Source organism: Vicia villosa, linkage group LG1 (assembly GCF_029867415.1).
Source record: "Vicia villosa cultivar HV-30 ecotype Madison, WI linkage group LG1, Vvil1.0, whole genome shotgun sequence".
Taxonomy (NCBI): Eukaryota; Viridiplantae; Streptophyta; class Magnoliopsida; order Fabales; family Fabaceae; genus Vicia; species Vicia villosa.
In genome coordinates, this window is record NC_081180.1 from 173391059 (window position 1) to 173412051 (window position 20993).

At 34.2% G+C, this 20993-nt stretch overlaps 3 protein-coding genes and 1 non-coding gene across 4 annotated transcripts; 2 read left to right on the top strand and 2 right to left on the bottom strand.

Annotated features, from left to right (window-relative positions):
• Positions 1–2982: 2982 nt before the first annotated feature.
• LOC131644664 (uncharacterized) lies at positions 2983–5021 on the top strand. The gene has a single exon (XM_058915225.1). It carries the CDS (start codon positions 3304–3306, stop codon positions 4819–4821), a length of 1518 nt encoding a protein of 505 aa, XP_058771208.1. The 5' UTR covers positions 2983–3303; the 3' UTR covers positions 4822–5021.
• A 140-nt stretch (positions 5022–5161) lies between these two features.
• On the bottom strand, positions 5162–5234 carry TRNAR-UCU (transfer RNA arginine (anticodon UCU)). Its single transcript has one exon. It is a non-coding gene; the product is annotated as a tRNA-Arg (tRNA).
• A 730-nt stretch (positions 5235–5964) lies between these two features.
• LOC131644663 (pyruvate kinase 1, cytosolic-like) lies at positions 5965–10522 on the bottom strand. The gene is made up of 16 exons (XM_058915224.1): positions 10083–10522; positions 9886–9982; positions 9693–9790; positions 9409–9564; positions 8951–9028; positions 8636–8767; positions 8418–8498; positions 8258–8329; positions 8070–8159; positions 7797–7941; positions 7554–7642; positions 7320–7415; positions 7002–7069; positions 6710–6809; positions 6522–6581; positions 5965–6412 (listed from the first exon to the last, which is right to left on the bottom strand). Exons 1-16 carry the CDS (start codon positions 10149–10151, stop codon positions 6260–6262), a joined length of 1584 nt encoding a protein of 527 aa, XP_058771207.1. The 5' UTR covers positions 10152–10522; the 3' UTR covers positions 5965–6259.
• A 3553-nt stretch (positions 10523–14075) lies between these two features.
• Positions 14076–14617, top strand: LOC131659701 (uncharacterized). Its single transcript, XM_058928857.1, has 3 exons — positions 14076–14255; positions 14334–14480; positions 14564–14617. Exons 1-3 carry the CDS (start codon positions 14076–14078, stop codon positions 14615–14617), a joined length of 381 nt encoding a protein of 126 aa, XP_058784840.1.
• The last annotated feature ends 6376 nt before the right edge of the window (positions 14618–20993 follow it).

Consider the following 20993-nt stretch of genomic DNA (forward strand, 5'->3'; position numbering starts at 1 on the left):
ATGTATGGTGAATACTTAAATATTTTAGTTTGTATTTTATTATTTAAAATGTATGTATGGAATTTTTCGAGATTATTTTATTTTTATATGTAATGTGAGTTAATATTGGCAGAATAGAAAATTTTCTATTAAAAATTGATTTCACTACATGAATGGAGTGGAGTAGGGATGTCAGAATCCCTTTAGGACGGGTTTGGTTCTTAATTATTCATTCTCGTCGAGGATTAAGACAAAGAACGGGGATTTGGATCAAGATGTGAGAGAATTAAAAATTGTCTATGCTCCACCCCGTTGACATGCCTAATCTTAGCCTATCTAGAAATCACCTAGAAAACATCGTGAGCTGCAATTCCCTCCTATACATTCCCACCAAATAATAAACACCAAATAATAAACCTCATGTCAAGTCTTGAATGCACATGCATGCAAGGACCAAAATAACTGCATTTACAAGTGCTTTTTCCACAGTTTGTATCAATATCTCATACTTAGGTGTGGAAATGTGATATATGAAATACCACCTCGTATAGCTCGCTCAGTATCCCAACCATGCATGATATAGGTGCTTCAGTCTTCTAGAGACAACACATAGTCCAAGTAGCATACCTTTGATTAACCTACTATAGACAAATCATAAACCTGATAGAGATGGAAGGATGTTTATTAATACTCTTCATGTACCCAAATGAATGTAACACTCTCTAGCATGTTTCACACCTTACGCAATCCGCATGTGATCCACATATAGAGTATAACAATATACCATCGAGTCGATGTGTGTCGTGGTTACTGGCATTAAGGAAATACTCCCTCTGGCCTTAATTATAAGCAAAGATTCTCTTTTTAGATTCATTGAATAATAAATGTATCTTGTCTTTTATGTAGACTAGATACATTCATTATTAAATGAATCTAAAAAGAGCATTTTTGCTTATAAATCAGGCCGGAGTAGTATAACACATCTTGTAGAAATAATTGATCCAGACGGTATCAATAGGGTTCTAGAAAAGGATTTCATTTAGTCCTATTGAAGTAGTTAGCATGCAACTACGTGTACGTCAGTTCGTAGTCATTGTTGCAAATACCGAGAAAATCATGAAAAACCCAGGCTTGCATCAACGTATATTAATCAATATACAACATTGAATATATCCCCTTCGTTCTAAAATAAATGTCATATTTGTAGTTATCCCAAATTAAGTGTCGCTTTTAGTTTCTAATGCAATTTTAGTTTTTATCTTTCAATTATATCCTTTAATTAATACTCTAAATTTATTATTTTCTCACTTTGTATTTATGATCATTTTCATACATTAATAGTAAGCAATGATTTGGTAAAAATATCATTCTCTCTCTCTCTCTCTCTCTCTCTCTCTCTCTCTCTCTCTCTCTCTCTCTCTCTCTCTCTCTCTCTCTCTCTCTCTTTTCACTTTTTTTTTAATCTATGTGAAATGACCAACTAAAACACTTATTTTGGGACAGAAGGAGAAATATTTTTAATAACTAATTAAATAATTATATAAATATGTTATCTGAAGTAGTGTCATAGATTTTGGCAATTGTTTGATCTTGAATTATGGTGGCACTAAGCTCTATATATAAATAAGCAAGGGAGGCAATGTCCCAAACAAAGTCACTAGTCATGTCAAGATCATTGAAATACTTCAAATACACCACATGAATTTGTGTTGCGTTTTTATCTTGGAATATGGCTGAGCCCACAAAGTAAAGGAGATACACTCTGATGGTGTATTGATTTTTTTAGGTGTCTGACCATATAGTCCTCAATGACACTTTCAACTGTCAGGTGTCTATAAAATTTATCTTTCAGATACTTGAATTGTACATGACCCTCTTGGTCTTTTCAATTTCCTGCTCAACATATTATGGTTTTGACCCAATTAGTTAAACCATCATGTCTGCTATTTCAGATTTGGTCAATGTGGCGTAGTCAAAAAGGCGATCATAGGTGGAAAATGTCATTTTTCACCTCCTCAATCGCTAGATGGGTGTTGCATGACTCCTCGTGCCACCTCTCAAAAAAAGGTTGTCAACATGTCATTATCAATCATGTTGTAACATGTGGTGGCAAGCTCGGTCAATCCATTACCTCTTATGGAATTAGTGAACTATCTTTCATTTCGAGTAGTCAAATTATTGATCTTTTGTGTTATTGACACATTTAAGTGAAAGGTTGCAGAACTGAAAAAGAAAAAAAACTAGAAGCAATATAAAATAAGAAAGAAAAATAAATTTCAAGAAATAATAAATTAAAAGACAAATTGTATCTCTCCCTCTTATACATGTTTGGTCATATGGTCTTTGTAATGTGTCAATATTGATGTTTCATGGAAAACTTCGGAATATGACTCATCTTAAAATGCAAAGTCCTTAGGTGTTGGCTCATTTTGAGATTGAGGATGTGGTTGTGGATAAGATGATCCAACTTTACCTGCTTTGATCTTACAATATTGTTTTTGTCTAGCAGAGACGGTGGACGAGTCATTATCAAACCACTTTCTAAAATACAAGATCGTTTGATCAAGATCAGATAATTCTGATTTAAAACAAATAATTTTGAAAAAAAAATCAAATATATTTCTTCTAAGTCATACAATCAAAATCAAACAATTAATAACATTTTAATAGCGTGAATGCGACAAAATAAACCCTACTACACACGGGGATTCAATTTCCTAAACACAAGAACTTTATCAAAAACATATTTATAATAGTGTATTTTATATTTTATTGGAAAATCCTTCAAATAATATATCTTGATACAGATGAACTTGAACATATGGTTTGGAATTGAGAAATTATCAATTTTTTTATAATTATATTATTTATTTTCTAAATAATTTAACTTTTTAACTCTTAGTAAAATATATAATTGGATTATTGGGCTATTTGACGAGGGTATAATAACAACGAAAACCAGCGTCCTTGTTGGCGCTATTACACTGTGGCTCCTCAGTTTTGCACAAAACCTGTGGATTCTCTCTTTCCTACTCTGTCTCTCTCTCTTTCAAACCCAAAAACCATGGGCAGTTTTTCTCACAAAACCGGTTGCTTCAATTTCACACACATTTCACTCTCTTTCTTTCTTTACCCTTTTCTTTACCTTTATTATATACTTGTCTCCCTCATAACACCAACCAACAACCCAAAATTTCTACGTAATTTTCTAACCCCAATTCTCTACTTTCTTTCACCCTTTTTGTGCATATCAACTGTTCGATAAAAGGGCTAGCCCATTTCGTTCAAAGTTTGTTCCTTTTTGTTCTGTTCTGTGGTTTTTGAATGATGGAACCCAATGGAATGTTTTCTCCCATCACTACTTCTGGTTTTGTAGGAGTAGTTGATAATAATATCTCTTTACAGCAGCAGCAACAACAACAACAGCAACAAAACCTCCCTATTCAACAACAAAATCCCCACCATTTGCACCTTTCCCAAGCTGTTTCCTATGCTCCACATGCTCATGACAGTGACACACATCATCAACAGCATCAACAACAACAGTTACATCAATCAATGAAACACGGGTACCCTCCTTTTTCTTCATCCAGGAGCAAACAGCAGCAGCAAGGTTCTCAGGTTAGTGATGAGGATGAGCCAAGTTTTCAAGCGGATGAAACTTCTGGTGGTGGTGACCTGAAGAGGAAATTTTCGCCTTGGCAAAGAATGAAATGGACTGATACAATGGTGAGGCTTTTGATAATGGCTGTTTATTACATTGGGGATGAAGGTGGTTCTGAAGGGACTGATGCAATGGGTAATAAGAAGAAAGCAAGTGGTTTGTTGCAGAAGAAGGGGAAATGGAAATCTGTTTCAAGGGCTATGATGGAAAAAGGGTTTTATGTTTCACCTCAACAATGTGAAGATAAGTTCAATGATTTGAATAAGAGGTATAAGAGGGTGAATGATATTCTTGGAAAAGGGACAGCTTGTAGGGTTGTTGAAAATCAGAATTTGTTGGATTCAATGGATTTGACACCTAAGATGAAAGATGAAGTTAGGAAATTGCTGAATTCTAAGCATCTTTTCTTTAGGGAAATGTGTGCTTATCATAATAGTTGTGGTCATGCTGGGGGTGGTTCTAATGTTCAACTTCAGGTAGAAGGTGGAAGTGGAACAACAACACCTCAGAATCAACCTCAACAACATCAACAGCAGCCACAACAATCGCAGCAGCAACAACAACAACAACAACAACAATGTTTTCATTCAACAGAAAATGGTGTTGGGAATTTGAGTGGTTCAGGTTTGAGGATGTTGAAAATGGGAAATGGAGAAGCTGAAGAGGAGGAGGATGAAGACGAAGACGATGAATCAGAGGACTTTTCTGATGAGGATGAAGATGAATCAGGAGAAGGTGGTTCAAAGTGTCAACCAGATGAAGATGAGAATGATGGAAAACCATCAAGGAAAAGGCGAAGAAAAGGAGGACTTCCCGTTTCTATGTCATCATCATCATTACCATTGATGAATCAAATTAGCAATGAAATAAGCGGTGTCTTTCAAGATGGTGGCAAGAGTCCATGGGAGAAAAAGCAATGGATGAGAAACAGAATTTTGCAGTTGGAGGAACAGAAAATAAGCTATGAATCACAAGCTTTTGAGTTGGAAAAACAAAGGTTAAAATGGGCAAGGTATAGTAGCAAGAAAGAGAGGGAAATGAAGAGAGCAAAACTTGAAAATGAAAGGAGAAGATTAGAAAATGAAAGAATGGTTTTGCTTATTAGGAAGAAGGAGATTGAATTGATGAATATTCAACAGCAACAGCTTCAACAACAACAGCAACATTCTTCTACTTAGAGAGTGAGGAATGAAGAAGATGAATTTGTATGATAGATGAAACTAGTTATAGATAGAATGTAGACTAGGCTACATAGATGAAATTATTGTGGTTCTATTTTTGGTGTTGTTATTGAATTTATTTAAAATAATGAGTATGTCTGTTTTTTTATGGACTGTGAAGCTACTGTTAGATAGAAACTCTTTGTACTATGAATTTGGAATGTTAAAACATGAACACTGGAAACAACTCACATCACTAGTTATGGAATAAAAACAAAATATAAGCTGTACTAAGTGTTGTGACATTTACAGAATCCAAAATGATGAAAAAAGTATCCAAAATGATGAAAAATTTATGCACACCCGGTGGGACTCGAACCCACAATCGCTTGATTAGAAGTCAAACGCCTTATCCATTAGGCCACGGGTGCTGCTCGATGCTGATTTCTCCTGCTGTAATAATTTCTATTAAGGGATTATGTGGTTGTCAATTGTTTCAAGTGGCGACCATATTGCGCTTCAAAAAACAATCAGAGTACTTTCAAATAAATGGTTTTAAATATACGTATCATTTTTATTCTCTTTTATTTTATCAAAATATTTCATATATTTAGAGGTGTCAATTTGATCAATTAATCTATCATCCATTAAATTTATTCAATCAGTTTACCTTATAAAAAATTAGCTAATGATTTGAATCAAATTCATTTATTTAAACAAATAAAAAAATATCTCATAATAGTTTATTAAATTTATATATTTTCATCTTTTTAATGAGTATGAAATTGATTTAAATTTTATAAAAAAATTCAATAAAAATTAATTTTTTCATTAAGAAATAGTTAGATCAGTCACTCAACTTCGCTCAACCTCGGTTGAATTTGCTAATCTTTATACATAATGATAATGAGTAGTATTATTAAACACTCTAGCATTATTTATGCTTGATGATGATTCTTTCTGATTATTGTCCTCTTCTACTATTCTAAAATTTACCCCTCAACTAAATTAAACTATACTTTACCAAACAATAATGAATCATGATAGTATTAGCACTTAAGCAAATCATATTGATTTCCAACACAGTTTTACATCATCAAATATACTTGTTCATGACCAAAGAGAATAAAGAATAAAATAGAACACATGCACAATTGGTAATTGAAATAACAAACTATTTGCGTCATTAATTTGGCTATTGTATCCAACAAACACATTTTCAAGCTGTGTTCTTATATAAATATTAAACCGAAAATATTCGAAAGTTTTAGACATCAAGGCCGCATTCCCTTGATTTTATGTGAGACAGTCAGTGATAATACATGAACATAATTTTGTGATCAAAATCAAGATAACCTTGACTCGTGGCAGAATGATCTGCGACTTTCAAAAACTTGGGAAATAATTTAGCCTCCCAAAAATAATACTGGAACTAAAGCTGTTGGATTAATGCAGTTTAATCTTCGAGCTCAATAATCTTAACCACGGATGCGTCACCAAGTTTCTGACAAACAACAACTCGGTCGTGTGACTTTATAACTCCCAATGCTTTTCCATGATCAAGGGCAACCTTAAGAATAGATTCATTTGATGCACTTGTTGACTCAGCCTGCAAAAGAACAGATTCATATGACAACAACATCAAGAACAATCTCAATAGAATAATGAAAATCAACCGAAGAAAGAAATAAAACTGAGTTACTAAAAAAGAAACTTACAGGATGTCGAGGGTCGGCAAGCATAGGAAAGAGACCTCTTACGATAAGTGATTGCCTTGCCTGTGTCACAAATTGAATATTTTCAGTAGTTTGATATAAGAAAAGGGGATACAATGTAAAGTGTAAACCACAAAATACACCCTGGTCAATATATTTTCTAATCATCAGATCCAAAGTTAAGATCTAACCTCAAAAGCTCCACTAAAGCTCCACTTAAGCTGATTTGTCTTAAGTCGGGGGATCACCACAGAGAGAACCGGCATGGTCGGCCTATATTTTGCAATCAACCTGATAGGAGCACACAACATATTTAGATCGAAAGTCTTCAGGATATAAGTCGTGATGCGGGACAAGAAAGAATAGCGCTGATATTAATTGACGAAAGTGTTTGTTTGCTACAGTTAAGCTCAAGGCGAGAGCGACTTTTTCACAATAAACGAAATACAAACATATCCGTATCCTATTACATAAAGATAGTACCTTGCAGCCCTTCCAGATGAAGTGAAGCAAATTATTATAGAAGCCTTCACCTTAATAGCAGCACGTACCTAACAAGTAAAGATTTGCAAGTAAGAAGCCTGATTACAAAGTTATAGAGTCTATTAAAATTGACTTATTTGAGCTTATCTACTGGCATAAACACTTGTGAGACTGTTTAAGAGCTCATGAAAACAGCTCAAGATATGTTCATAAGTTGTTTTTAGCTTATTTTCTGCTCTCCAGGAGAACTTACAAAAACAACTGATAATCTACATAAAAGGCACGCATAGAAATAAAGAAATGTTCAGATGAACCTACCGCAGAGGATGCAATAGATTCCAAGTGGGTCATGGGTTCTCCAACATGTTTGACCGTCCTTTTAAAATAAACATCTTGATTGAACACTTTCTCAGCCTACAAGGAGATGAAATGGAAGGCAGAGATATTAGTTAACAAGATTCATTTATGCAACAGAGCCCATAGTCGGGCATAAAAATAAAGTACATAATCAAAGCATGTTAAATAAAATTAACGGGCCATCTAATGACTTACCTCCGAACAAATTCTGCCAACAGTAGAAATAGTCTCCACGGGGTACAATCCACGTAAAGTCTCAGCACCGAGAAGAATTGCATCACTTCCTGTTTATTTAGTTAACAGTTAAACAAACATACCAATCAAGTGTTTCTAACTGAAACACGGTAGACAATCACTGGCATATAAATCTAAGTGTACATCGCCTATTTTAATCGCCGAGAATAGGATGAATGCTGAATCTTATAACCAGCAACTTACCATCTAAAACAGCATTGGCAACATCAGTGGCTTCAGCACGAGTTGGTCGTAAGTTGTCAGTCATGCTGTCCACAACACGTGTAAGCACAGCAGGCTTCCCAGCCATGTTACACTTTTGTAGGGCAGATTTTTGAAATAGAAAAACCTACAAAAGCAAATTGAAGTTGATTGATATTTTTACTTGTTAAACCAAAATAAACAAAATTTATTGCAAGAGAATGCGACCCAAAAAGTAAATCAAACTACAAAATGAATTTCATCAACAACACTTACCTTCTCTGGTGGAAGATCGATACCCAAATTCCCACGGGAAAGGATAATACCATCAGCTTCTTGCAAAATCTCATCAAAATGGGTCAATCCCTAAGAAACAACACAGATGTAAAAAGTATTTACATACAATTGACTAAGTCGAGCCACTAAGAAAATAATTTAAACCGAAATGAGGATATGTAATTTACCTCAACATTTTCAATTTTTGCAAAGATTTGAGTCTGGCTAAGATCGCCTAACTTGGAAAGGAACTCGCGAGCCTGCATTAAAACAACATATGAAGGCCTACTAATAGAAATTGAGTAATGAGATGACTAAGTCAGGTAAACAATCTGGAGTTCAAATTACCTCGCGGACATCTTGAGCGTGTCGAGTATATGACAATGACAGAAAGTCGATTTTGTTTTTAGCTCCCCAGGTGCTTATAACCTGAAAGAAAAAGTTAAATAATTATTAAATAAATATAATAATCCCACATCTTTAAGATAACCAGCTTTTCTAGGCACAGTGAACACGTGTCGTGAAATGTTAATAATTCATACATCTAAGTGAAAAACACAACTAACCTCCTTGTCTTTCTCTGTAAGAGTAGGTAAATCAATATGAATTTGAGAGGCATGCAAAGTGAACAATGACCCTGTCAATGTAGCTGAGTTCTTTATAATACATACAACATCGTTGCCTTTGACTTCAGATACCTACACAAGCACAACATCAGGTGGAACTCGTCAAATGTTCTTTGTTATCGTTTTGGACCTACTTATGTTTGTAATTCAACAACGAGAAATATGTGTATAATCTTTAAAATAAACTGTTGATGTACAGAAATTTTGCAATTCAGATTGGACTAAATTTTGCATTCTGGGTTAGACTTATTTTACCTCTAGCCACACAGAAGTAGTTTCACTTCCTGTGAACAAGTATTGACCGATAAAAATAGTGTCTCCTGTCTTCACTGCCTGTAAACAATTAAGAATTTGAAAATCATGCAAGCAACAAATTACAATGCAAAGCAGAAGGAATTCAAACATATATCTCAAAGTCATGAAAAACAAAACAAATTTCACACGGGATTCAACCTAACAATCACGTTAACTGCTTCTAATATCGTAAGCAAGAATTAAATTGCACAAATAGATTAAATTTATGCTACTTTTAGCCATGCAATGCAACCCTTAGAGGAAAAAGCAATGACTCGAACAAAACATATACTCCATATGCAACAGCGTAAAATAAAATACTAATCAAACAAAATCAACAACGGTAATGTTCAGTGGAAGCAACCTAAATGCAAGGAAGTCACATCACGTAACAGACAAGGTGGAAAATTTCAACAAACCTGAGCGAGTCCATCAAAGTTAATAGGCAAAATCTCTGAAGAAGCTTCTTGTCCCTGGTTGGGAGTTAGAACAACCTGACCATCTATCTCAAGTGTGATAGTTGTCTCACTTTTGTTAACAACCTGCATCTCAGCACCCACCGTGTCCAGCATAACCTGTCAAACGCAATCCGAGTCACAAACTTTCAGCACCTTTATCATTATTTATCGTCACTATAAAACCTATATGAAGCAGAAAAGTAAAAATACAGACAAGAGATTCTTGAAACACGAAGTAAACTCACAGCACAGAGCTTCTTGGTACTCTTAATAGCAGTCTTCAAATTCTCCAAAGTTTCCTGGTGATACTCAGGATCACACCATGAAAAGTCAAAACGAGCCACTGTATACAACAATAAAAAACCACATGAAATTAATCTATAACCCTTCATCAAATCTTCAGTTACAATTTAAGAAAGGGTAAAACAAAAAACATACCAGACATGCCAGCTTTAAGACAGCCAGAAATAGTTTCAACAGATCGAGATTTAGGACCCAATGTACCAACAATCTTTGTCATAGCAGAAAAAAAGCTCTGCAATAATCATAAACAATAATTACAAAATAAAAAACAAAAACAAAAAATCAAGATCTATAGATTGCAAATGAAAACAACAAGAATAAAAATAACTAACGGCTTTTGATGGCTCTAGGATGGAAGCCATCCTAATAGGTTCCTCGAGAAGCAAGTGACTGGAAGGCATGTTTGGTTTGGTTTGTTAATCGACGAAAACGGCTTCTACAGAATCGATTAACAAGAGATCGATGATTGAACAGTAGTAGCGTGCTACGTGAAGAATCCAAACGCTGAAGAACCTTTGAATTGAACAGTATCTGGTTTTTTTCGCTCTTTCTGTATATATAGTTCTCTTCTGTTTTCAACTTTCGTAAGCGGTTTCAGTGATAGTGTTTGATGTTTGAGGTAAGATGGAATTTTCTTCTGGTTTGGTTGTTTTCGTGTAGAAGATGCTACGTGGCGAGATACTGGCCGTTGGATAAAAACGACCACGTTTTGTGGTTTGTGTTTTTGTTTACGATGGAGGCTTATAACAGAAAAGAAAAGTAGTACGACGGTGACTATGGTCTTATTAGGTTGTTTTTGTTTTTTTTATTTTGAGGAAAATATCTGGTGTGATTTTTTTTTGTTTCGTGGAGAAAGGGAAAGGTGTGGTGCACGCGCTATGGGGTAGCGTGTAGAGAATGGTGGCGCACGTGGTTTATTTTAGAAGGCACGTGATCAGGATGGGTTAGGTGGGGTTAAAAAAATGAGGCGAGGAAAGCATGTGGCGCATGGGGGTGAGGTGGTGTGCTGAGTGAGGGAGGATGAGCACGCGGTTTTGGAATGGAAGGGAAGCTTTTGGTTTCTTTTTTGTTTTTTAACTAACTTTATGCCTATTTTAAGAATTTTGTTTTTCATATTTCCTTTTTTGCAATATACTGAACCTCCATAAAATATGAAAATTGTTTTTCATATTTCCCCTTTTTTGCTATATAAGGTCTTTGGGAAATTCACTTTCTTCACAATTTTGGTTTGAATAGTATACCAGGAGTTAATATCATCAATTTATCTTTTTTTTAATATTCAAATTAGAAGTTTTGTCAATAAAGCTTTTAATACACGAGCATATAAAGTATTTATTTTATTTAGATTTTTTGCGATCAAAATTTTTAATTTAAATCAAGCTCCTTCCAAACATTCATCTCCAAGCAATTTTTTAGAGATCTTCCAAGCAAATCACTAAAATATGTTCTAAGACAATCGATTATGTGTAGTAATTGGTACAATTTTCTAATTTGTTCAAAAATATGTTGATGATATCATCCATGTAAAATCCGATGAGAATTATACTTTTTACTTCGTTGCAGCCTTACCAACGAATATATATACCTTAAATAAGTTGATGTGTTGATTACTTCTACCTAAGACTTATTTAGTAAGCATGCCTGCACACATGAGCTTTTATATCTCTCAATCGTTGTTCTATTCATTTGTTTAGATACACCATTGTGTTAAGCGGTTCCCAATATTGTTCTCTACATTCTGATTCCATATTCATAACTTAACTTCTTGAATTTCTTATCTATACATTCACCATTTGATATTTAACCTTGTCTCATTTTCCACCATGGCTTACTACTATTTAATTAATATTAAAATATTGTAATTTGAATTACTATTAAATTGATTTCTATTTAATTTTAATTCCTATTTAATTGATTTCTATTTTTAAAAACATCAATATTTGATTACACTTTGATTTCTAATTTCAAAATATCAATACTGAATTGCTATTTAATTACAATAAAAAATTCTTATTATTTAAATTACTGTTTAAGTGTTGTGTAATTTGTAGAAATATTTTTGATGAAAAACAATTCAAAAAAAATCTAAATGAAAGATTTAATGGATAAGATCTGACATTGGATATAATCTAAATAGTATATATAGTTTGTTGAGAAATTTAAGTTAAATGCACAATTTTTTTTTAATTTGTATCAAAAATTTAAAAAAAAAAAGGAAAACAATTAATGGGTAGTATTAAAGCAATACAATATTTTATCAAATTATTTATGTCAATTTAAAAAAATAAAGAATTTCAAAAAATAACCAAACTAGGGGTGGCAAAACGGGCCGGGGCCCGCCCTGCCAAAACCCGCCGCCCGCCATACCCGCCCCGCCAAAGCCCGCCGCTCGCCAAAACCCGCTCCTCCTCTAAAGCTCACTCTTTTTTTAGTTAATTCTAGTAATTGTGATTCTTGATGGTTTATTTTATACATTTATTTATAAATATATGTAATATTTTTTAGAGTAAATTTGTTAAAAAATTACTTTTATAAAAAATTATTTTAAAAAACAAGTGAAAAGTTTAATTAAAAGGTAAAAAAAGCATAATAATCTATTAAAAAAATATAAATAAAAATAGGCGGGTAAGCCCGCCGCCCGCCAACCCGCCATCTTGGCGGGGCGGACATGATTTTGATGCCTATTTTACTTGGCGGGCATGTCCGCCCCGCTCGTTTTTTGGCGGGCATAAGGCGGGGCGGGCGGCCTGTTTTGCCACCCCTAAACCAAACGATACGTTGACTAAAAACTTAGAAAAACAGTTAATGGATATTTTTTGCGTCGACAATTAAGGGATAGTAACAAATTAAATTGTTAAAATATTTATGTCAATTTAAAAAAAAAAACAATTTCAGAATAGTAAAACACCTTTATATAACAAAATGTCCATCACCACTTTTGATTATGCTCTCTCTTGCAAAACCTATAACAAGTACGATATTTTTTTCAACTTTTCATTATTCACATAGTGATCACAAATGTTCTTTCCATGGACGACGAATGACTTTTAAGCATCCAGCCTTACCTCAACGACAACATCATCATCGACTTGGATGTTGAATGTCTCCTCGCCATACAACACGGTATGCCAAACACAGCTTATTTTTTTTTCAACTTTGCATCGGTGGAGAATGTCATATTTTTCAAATTTTACATGCATCATTTATTGATTTTTTGGGCAACAAAAACTACAAATTTGTCGATGTTGGCATCAATGACGACATGGACAAGCTTCTTAGAGAATTTTCCTTGCGGGTTGTAAGCTTTGTTGATCTTCGCACATTTGCGGCTAAAAAGATTAGTGACAAAGCATTGGATTTTGCAGGACTTAAAACATTGGCTCTTCTTGTTGTTGGTATAGAGATTGAAAAACCAAAAAAAAATTACTTTGGGTGATTGGAGTAATTTTCCTCTTACTCTTAAACAAGTTGAATATGCATATCAAAAAATTTATAAATTAATCATGTTATATCCTTTATTAGTCTTATTAATATGTATGTAAGGTTACATTTTATCATCGTTTTTATACCTGCATATGCAAATTATATTTTGATATAAATATCATTATACGGTGAAGTTGGCTTTGAGTTTTCTACTTTCTGGATATAAGTATTGAAATTATATTTACTTACAGTAGGTATGTTCACATGACGAGTTTCTCTATCTTTTTTTTTTCTCAAATAATTATTATTGTCGGTCATTATTATAATATAAGATAAGTTAATTTTGAAGTTTTGAACGAAATCCTATCATTTATTTATTTTAATGATTTATATCTTATTTACTGTATTTTTATTTGAATTATTTTTAATTTATTTGTTATTATTTATTTAAGCATTAGATATAATTTAATTTGACTAAAAATTTAAATTCGAGCTAACTAGATAATATTTGATTATGTGAAAAAAATCTTTTAGAAAACAGATTTAAAATGAAAGATCAACTAATATAAAGCTTTAAATATAGTCTAAATTTAAAGGCAAAATACCTTGTTTGGTCCCTTAAGTATACCCTCTGGTTCACTTTGGTCCCTCAATTAATTTTCGTGCCAATTTGGTCCTTTAAGTTTCTAAATGTAATCACGTCAGTCCTGTCCGTCAAGTTGGCTCTAACGTCCGTTTGTTTAGTCTAGCTGGCAGGTGATGTGTCATAGTATATTAGTTTTTCCTTCTCCCCAATTCAATTTCACGTTCTCCTTCTCCCCATCTCTGCACTTCTTGTTCTCTTCTCCTTCTCATTCGTGTTCATCACTTTTGCATCTTCTCCATTGTGTTAATCACCAACGATGAAGGAAAAACATTATTCTGAGTTCTTCAAAGAGACCAAATCAGAAAGCAACGATTCTTGTGTTCTTAGTAGGGCTCGTGCTATGCCAATTTGTTACTGTGGTGGTGATGCTGTGATTCGTAGGGCAAACACTGACAAGAATTTCGGAAAGAAATTTTGGGGATGTATCAATTACAAGGTAAGCCCTAATTTTTGGTTTGGTATGTTAAAGCAATGTGAAGAGGTTGTGTTGTTGATACAAATTTGTTATTTACAGGGGTTTGAGCAAAGAGGTTGTGGTTTTTTCAAGTGGTTCAATGAGGAAGTGGTGGAAGACAAATGTGATGATTTGATGCATAAGTTTGAAATCTTATCCAAGGAATTTGAAAAACTGAAGAGCAGAAATGAGGATTTAGGGAATGCTGTGACTGAAATTCAAGGCAAATTGAAGAAGTTTCAAAAGTGGAAGTTTATATGTTTTGTAATGTTATGTTTCTGGTTTTATAGGATGTTTTAGTATTGGCAATTAGGATGTTTCTGGTTTTTGAATGTGTACTTTGAATGTGTATTTTGAATGTGTAATTGTAACACAGTTGTGAAATGAAATGAGTTTTAGTATTGGCATATTTGGTGTATAATGCATTTGACAGACCAAAACAAACATGACATTAACACATTTGATGATATTTCCACACTATTCCAAAAAGCATTTGACATAAACATGTTGATAATACAAACTCCAGCATGATGTTTACCATTAACATGTTACATAGACTTCTTCAAAATGCCTACAAACATAACCAAAACAACAAACCTAATTGTTCAAAATGACTTCAAAATACATTAACCATAACCCTAAGTGTTCAAACAGAATTCAAATTACATTAATACTAATTGTAAGACTAAGTAATTTTCTTTGATGGGAGCCTCTTTGTTGGGGTAGTCCTTCTAGTTGTAGGTCCAATCACATTCTTTGCTGCAGATAATCTTATTGGTTGTTACCTGCATTTCCCCTTGAACATTGTCATGTCACTTGCTTTCCTCTAGAAGATTGTGTTGCACTCATGTAAGCCTGTGTAGATGCTGAGGACTGAGTTGCAGGCACCTGGGTACTAGTTGGCTGACTTGTATTAGTAACTGTTGCTTGACTTGGCTGACTTGTATTAGTAACTGTTGCTTGACTTGGCTGAGATGCATCAATAACTGTTGCTTGACTTGGCTGAGCTGGTGGTGTCACCTTGCAAGTTAACTTGTTATGGCCAACATTCTTGCACCTAGAACACTTAATAATAAAACATGTCCTTCTCATCTTTTTGTCACTCCCATCAATCTCTCCTTGCTCAAGATTTCTTCGTTTCTTTGGTCTACCAGGCATCTTCCTATACTTAGGTGGCTGAACATCTGGATATGGAGTCCTGACCCACAAATTAGACCCATTCACCGGGTAGAGAACATGCTTGTATACTGCCTTGTAAGCAGAAACCCTATAGTAGTCAGGAATGTAATCATCAACCTTAAAATTCCTACTCTTCATGGATGCCATTGCATGGACACAAGGGAGACCTGTTAGCTCCCATCTTCTACATGAGCAACGCAAATCCTTCAGATTCACACTGAATGTCTCAGCTGGGTTTTCCAAATGCCTCACTTCAAATATATGCTCATCTGCCATTCTACAATAACAATAGCTGAATTTAATAAACAATACTTAACAATACATAACAACACTAATAGACAATACTCAACCATACCTTACAAGCCACATGTTGGTAAAATTGCTAGTTATTTCCAGTTTCTTTCTAATGTTGGGTAAAATCTCATTACCAGATACATCTTGGAACCTCATTTTGTTTTTTGCCCATCTCTCCATGAGGTAAGTTCTGATCTCTTCAAGCATTGTCACAAGTGGTTTTCCTCTAGAGTCAAGAATTACACTGTTAAATGACTCAGACATGTTGTTGAGCACAGTATCACATTTGTTGGTTGTCCTAAAATAGGATCTACTCCAAAACCTTGGTGGAGTCTTCATCATATGGAGATATGCTTTTGCATTGGCCAATCTCGTTCTTTTCATCTCTCTTTCCCAAGCTTGAGCATATGTTGACTTTGCTGCCTTCCAGATAACTTCCTTCAACATCTTTCCAGGAAATCTTTTCCTAAAATTATTATACAAGTGTCTGACACAAAATCTTTGTTCCACATTGGGCAACAACTCATCCATTGCAGGTAATAGCCCCTGAAAATGAAAGTTTACATCACAGAAATAATAAGTTTGCATTATAGAAATAGTAAGTTTGCAACACATAAATATATAATGAGGAAGTTGTACATTACCTTTTGTTGGTCTGAAATGAAAGTGTAGGTTAGACACTCATCAGCACCTCCTAAGTCAGCAATCAACAACTCCAAAAACCAAGTCCAACTATCCTTATTTTCACTTTCCACCACAGCATATGCTATAGGAAACATTTGATCATTAAGATCCCTTCCTATAGCTGCCAGAATTTGGCCCCCATAGAGTCCCTTCAGAAAGCAGCCATTCAATCCTATAACATGTCTACTTAGTTTGAAGCTTTCTTTACAAGCTGCATAACAAATGTATAGCCTTTTAAAATATGGTCTTTGGTCATTAACACCTTCAAGAACAGGGTCCACATTCATCTTAATTGTAGATCCTGGATTTGCTTTCAACAATTCATGACAATAGTCATATATCCTATTGTAATCTCCCAAAAATGACCCATCAACCTTATCCCTGGCAGCCACTCTTGCTCTTATTGCCTTGGTCTTGTTTATCCCCACATTCCACTTTCTCAAAGCCTTTTCTTTTATATCCTTAACCTTCAACTTAGGATTGTTTTTCAATGAGTTCTGAGTTCTCTTGCTCAACCACTTTGTAGATATCAACTTCACATTGTACTCCCTACTACAATTATGTTCATCAATTATCTTTCTTACTTGCCAATAATCCTCATCTGGTAACTTGCTATAGTAGAGCTCCCATTGACAGCCATCCTTACATCTTACCCTTACTCTTTTCTTGTCATTCTTTATGAACTTCAGATCTCTACCATTCTGCACAGCATATGATATCACTGCATCCTTAATGTCACTCTTGGAAGTGAAATACATACCAAGCTCCCATTTGTAGTTGGACATATCTTTCTTTTCTTTGTAAAGTGGGTACTTCTTCCTATTAATTCCACTACTGTCATCACTATCACAGCCACTTTGAAGATCATCACTGTCATTATCACTCCCTTTACATTCTCCTGTATCTTTCATGTGCTTCTTTTTCCCACTAGACTTTCCATCACTGTCATATGAAATGAGATCGGCAAGTTCATCTTCACCTATGTCATCATAATCATCAGATTCATCCTCAAATGACACCTCAAGGGCACTATCATACTGAAAGTTCTCATCCTCACTATCATCATCACTTTCATCATGAACCTCACCCATGTTGTTTGACTGACCATGAATATTTCCTCCAGTTATATTAGCAACTCCTTCTTCAACAGCAACATTTCCACCGTTCACAGCAACTCCTTCTTCAACAGCAACATTATCACCATTCAACCCAACTTCCCCTTCTTCTACAACATTATCACCATTCAACCCAACTTCCCCTTCTTCCACACCAACATTGTCAGCATTCATCTGATCCAATTTATCAGCTATTTCATCATGTAACTGATTAAGAAACTTTTCAACCTCATCTACAGGCTCAACAACAACATCATCCACTGGTCCATCATAAAAATCAAGTTGAGACAATGTGTGTTCAATGTAAATGTCAACACTTTGGTGCACCCTGTAAAGGTCTGCAATTTCTAAAGCACCTGTGTCATCAACTAGCAAATTCATACCTAATTGTGGATCCTTGTAATACATTTTCTCAAAGTCCCTATAACCTAAGTCTTTCAAAACACCTACTAACTCAAAATAACTCCACTTATCAGCATCTACTTTCAAATTATCAACCACGCCTCCCTCGTACACACTAAAATCAGAGTCAACGAAATGACCACCATGGTGAATTTTCAGTTCCAGGATTTCGTCCATGCTCACCTAACACAGTTCATTAACAATATTTCAACCCTAAATCTACAGAAAGCCCTAAATAAACAAAACCCTAAATCTAGTTTAACCCTAAATTATAACAATACCTAATAACGTGCAGAAAATACTTACATGGTATAGTGCCTTCGTCTTCAATCGTATCTGCTTCCTCTTCGTTGCAATCGCTCCTTCTCCTTCTTCGTATTCAACTTCTCTTGTTCGCAGTCCCCGTCCACTTCTCCTTCTTCGTTTTGCTACTACTGAATGAGGGTTAATTGGGGATTATAATATCATTATGTGTACACGTAACCATTTTTATGCCATATGGAATCCTCTTGACCACGTCATCACACAATTTGCCATCTGGACGCTTTTTCTGACCTTTGGCTAACGTTTCAGTAACGGAAGGACAAACGTGATTACATTTAGAAACTTAAAGGACCAAATTGGCACGAAAATTAATTGAGGGACCAAAGTGAACCAGAGGGTATACTTAAGGGATCAAACAGGGTATTTTGCCAAATTTAAACCTTACTACTTTTAATAAAAGACAGGGATTTTATAATAATAAAATATTTAGAGTAAAAAATATTTTCTTAATTCTAAAAAGGTTAGGTTCAACATTAAACCAGGACATATTATAAGCTTCCATATATAGGTATAGATTTAAATTAAAATTAGCTTAGATTTGATTTTTTTTTCTTAAATTGATTAAAGATTCTTTCGAATTTGATTTAATTTTCAACGGTCAATGTTACGATGTCAATTTTAGATTTGATTTTTAAAACTTTTTTTTTTGAGATTACATATATTACTTATTTAAGATATAAAATTTAATTTGTCATTTGATATTATAACTTTAAAAAAAAAAGTATATTTCATAGTAGATTTACTATTACCAATTTGCACCTGATTTCAACCAAAGATACGCATGAGGAGTCAAAGGAGAGAGAAATTTGCATTTTGACTCGAATTAATTTGTGTATACCTGAGAAAGATAGGATCTTATTTGTGGTAATCTTTAAATGTGGTTGAAAAGAAAAGCGTCTAAGGTAAGAGCATTTCCCCATAGTAATTATAACGAGACTCATAATTATGTATTTTAGAATAAAAAATCTTAACACATAATTGCTCTATAAAAAAAGAGAATTAAAGTATAGTTTTATTCGATAAATTTATATTCTTGTTAAAATTATGAATACTAGTTTTATATATTGTATGTTTAGTATGATGATGTGATGTGGATGGAACTTTATGTTGTTTGTGATTGTTATTATTATATGTGGTTCACGATGTGAATCAAATGAATTATTCTAGTTAAAAGTTTATTAAGAAGATTGAAATCGATTGCATTTGAAGATGAAGGATTTTGTGAAATAAATTTTAAAATGATGTACTTTAATAAGAGTTTCTTAAAGGTATATCAGTGCATTTTATTATATGTGTATTTTTTGCATGTGTGACTGGTTGCCTGTGAGGAAATATTTTTTCCATTAGTATGAGAGAATTTTGTGTCGAAGTTGTTGTGTGGCAGTTTTATATTTGGATCATTTATTAGCAATGTATAGATCTCATGATTGAGAGCTTTGAGAAAAAGATAGAGAGTAGAGAATAAGAGAGAATGAATGCAAAACTTTCATTGAAGAGTGAGACACAAGATAGCTAACTATATATAGCCATACATGTGTAACTAACTCTAACTAACACTTAACTAACTTCTTCACTATCAGTTACATCATTTATTACCCTCCCACAAGCTGAGCCTTGGTAAATATTTAACAAGTTCAGCTTGGAAACAAGAGCATGAAATGGTTTTGGAAGCAATGCCTTGGTGAAGAAGTCAGCCAACTGATTATGAGAGGCAACGGGAAGTAGTTTCATCATACCATTTTGAACTTTTTCTCTAACAATATGACAATCAATGTCAAGATGTTTTGTTCTCTCGTGGAAAACAGGTTTGACTGCAATGTGTAAAGCACTTTGGCTGTCACAAAATAGGATAGGTGTGCTTGAACTAGAGATCTTCAAATCCTTTAATAGGTAAACTAGCCATTGTGATTCACATGTAGCTGCAACAAGAGCTCGATATTCAGCCTTTGAGGATGATCGAGCAATTGTGGTTTGTTTATTTGTTCTCCAAGAGATGAGAGAAGATCCAATATAGAAGCAAGAGCCTGATATGGATCGTCGAGTATCCACACAACCAGTCTAATCTGCATCAAAAAAACCTGTTAAATGCAAAGTGGAATTCCTGGGGAAGAAGAGACCACGGCATGGACATGATTTCAAATATCTCAACACTCTACAGGCTGCATTGTAGTGAGTCATAGTTGGCTTGGACAAGAACTGGCTAAGTTGCTAGGTAATAAAGGTAATATCAGGTCTGGTAGTATTCAAGTAAATGAGTCTACCAATTAATCTTCTATAAGCAGGTACATCTGAATATAGAGGATTGTTGTCATTGAATAACTTGATGCTTGGGTCAGATAGAGTATTTGCAGGTTTGGAAGTAAGGAATCTTGAGTCAGATAAGAGGTAAGTGCAATACTTCCTTTGACAAAGTGAAATTCCTGTTTGTGAATGTGCCACTTCCAAACCTAAAAAATATTTGAGTGTGCCAAGATCTTTAATCTTGAAAGCTCGATGGAGAATGGTTTTCATGCTTTGAAATTCTGCCAAGGAGTTACCAGCCAGTATCATATCATCAACATAGACAAGAAGGATTGTCAGTGAATCATTTATGAGTTTGACAAACATAGAATGATCTGGAAATGCCTGTGTATAACCATGGAGCACAAGGAGTGAAGCAAGTTTCTCATGCCACTGTCTGCTAGCTTTCTTTAATCCATAAAGTGACTTGATCAATTTGCAA

Bases quoted from the DNA above. Each gene is read 5' to 3' on its own strand.
- LOC131644663 (XM_058915224.1), bottom strand. From the start codon at position 10,151: ATGCCTTCCAGTCACTTGCTTCTCGAGGAACCTATTAGGATGGCTTCC. The intron at 9,791-9,885 runs GTATGTTTTTTG...TGTTGTATACAG, and splicing joins TCTTAAAGCTGGCATGTCTG to TGGCTCGTTTTGACTTTTCA. The intron at 6,413-6,521 runs GTAAGTTTCTTT...GTTCTTTTGCAG, and splicing joins TTGCCGACCCTCGACATCCT to GCTGAGTCAACAAGTGCATC.
- LOC131659701 (XM_058928857.1), top strand. From the start codon at position 14,076: ATGAAGGAAAAACATTATTCTGAGTTCTTCAAAGAGACCAAATCAGAA. The intron at 14,256-14,333 runs GTAAGCCCTAAT...TGTTATTTACAG, and splicing joins GGGGATGTATCAATTACAAG to GGGTTTGAGCAAAGAGGTTG. The intron at 14,481-14,563 runs GTGACTGAAATT...CTGGTTTTATAG, and splicing joins ATGAGGATTTAGGGAATGCT to GATGTTTTAGTATTGGCAAT.
- LOC131644664 (XM_058915225.1), top strand. From the start codon at position 3,304: ATGATGGAACCCAATGGAATGTTTTCTCCCATCACTACTTCTGGTTTT.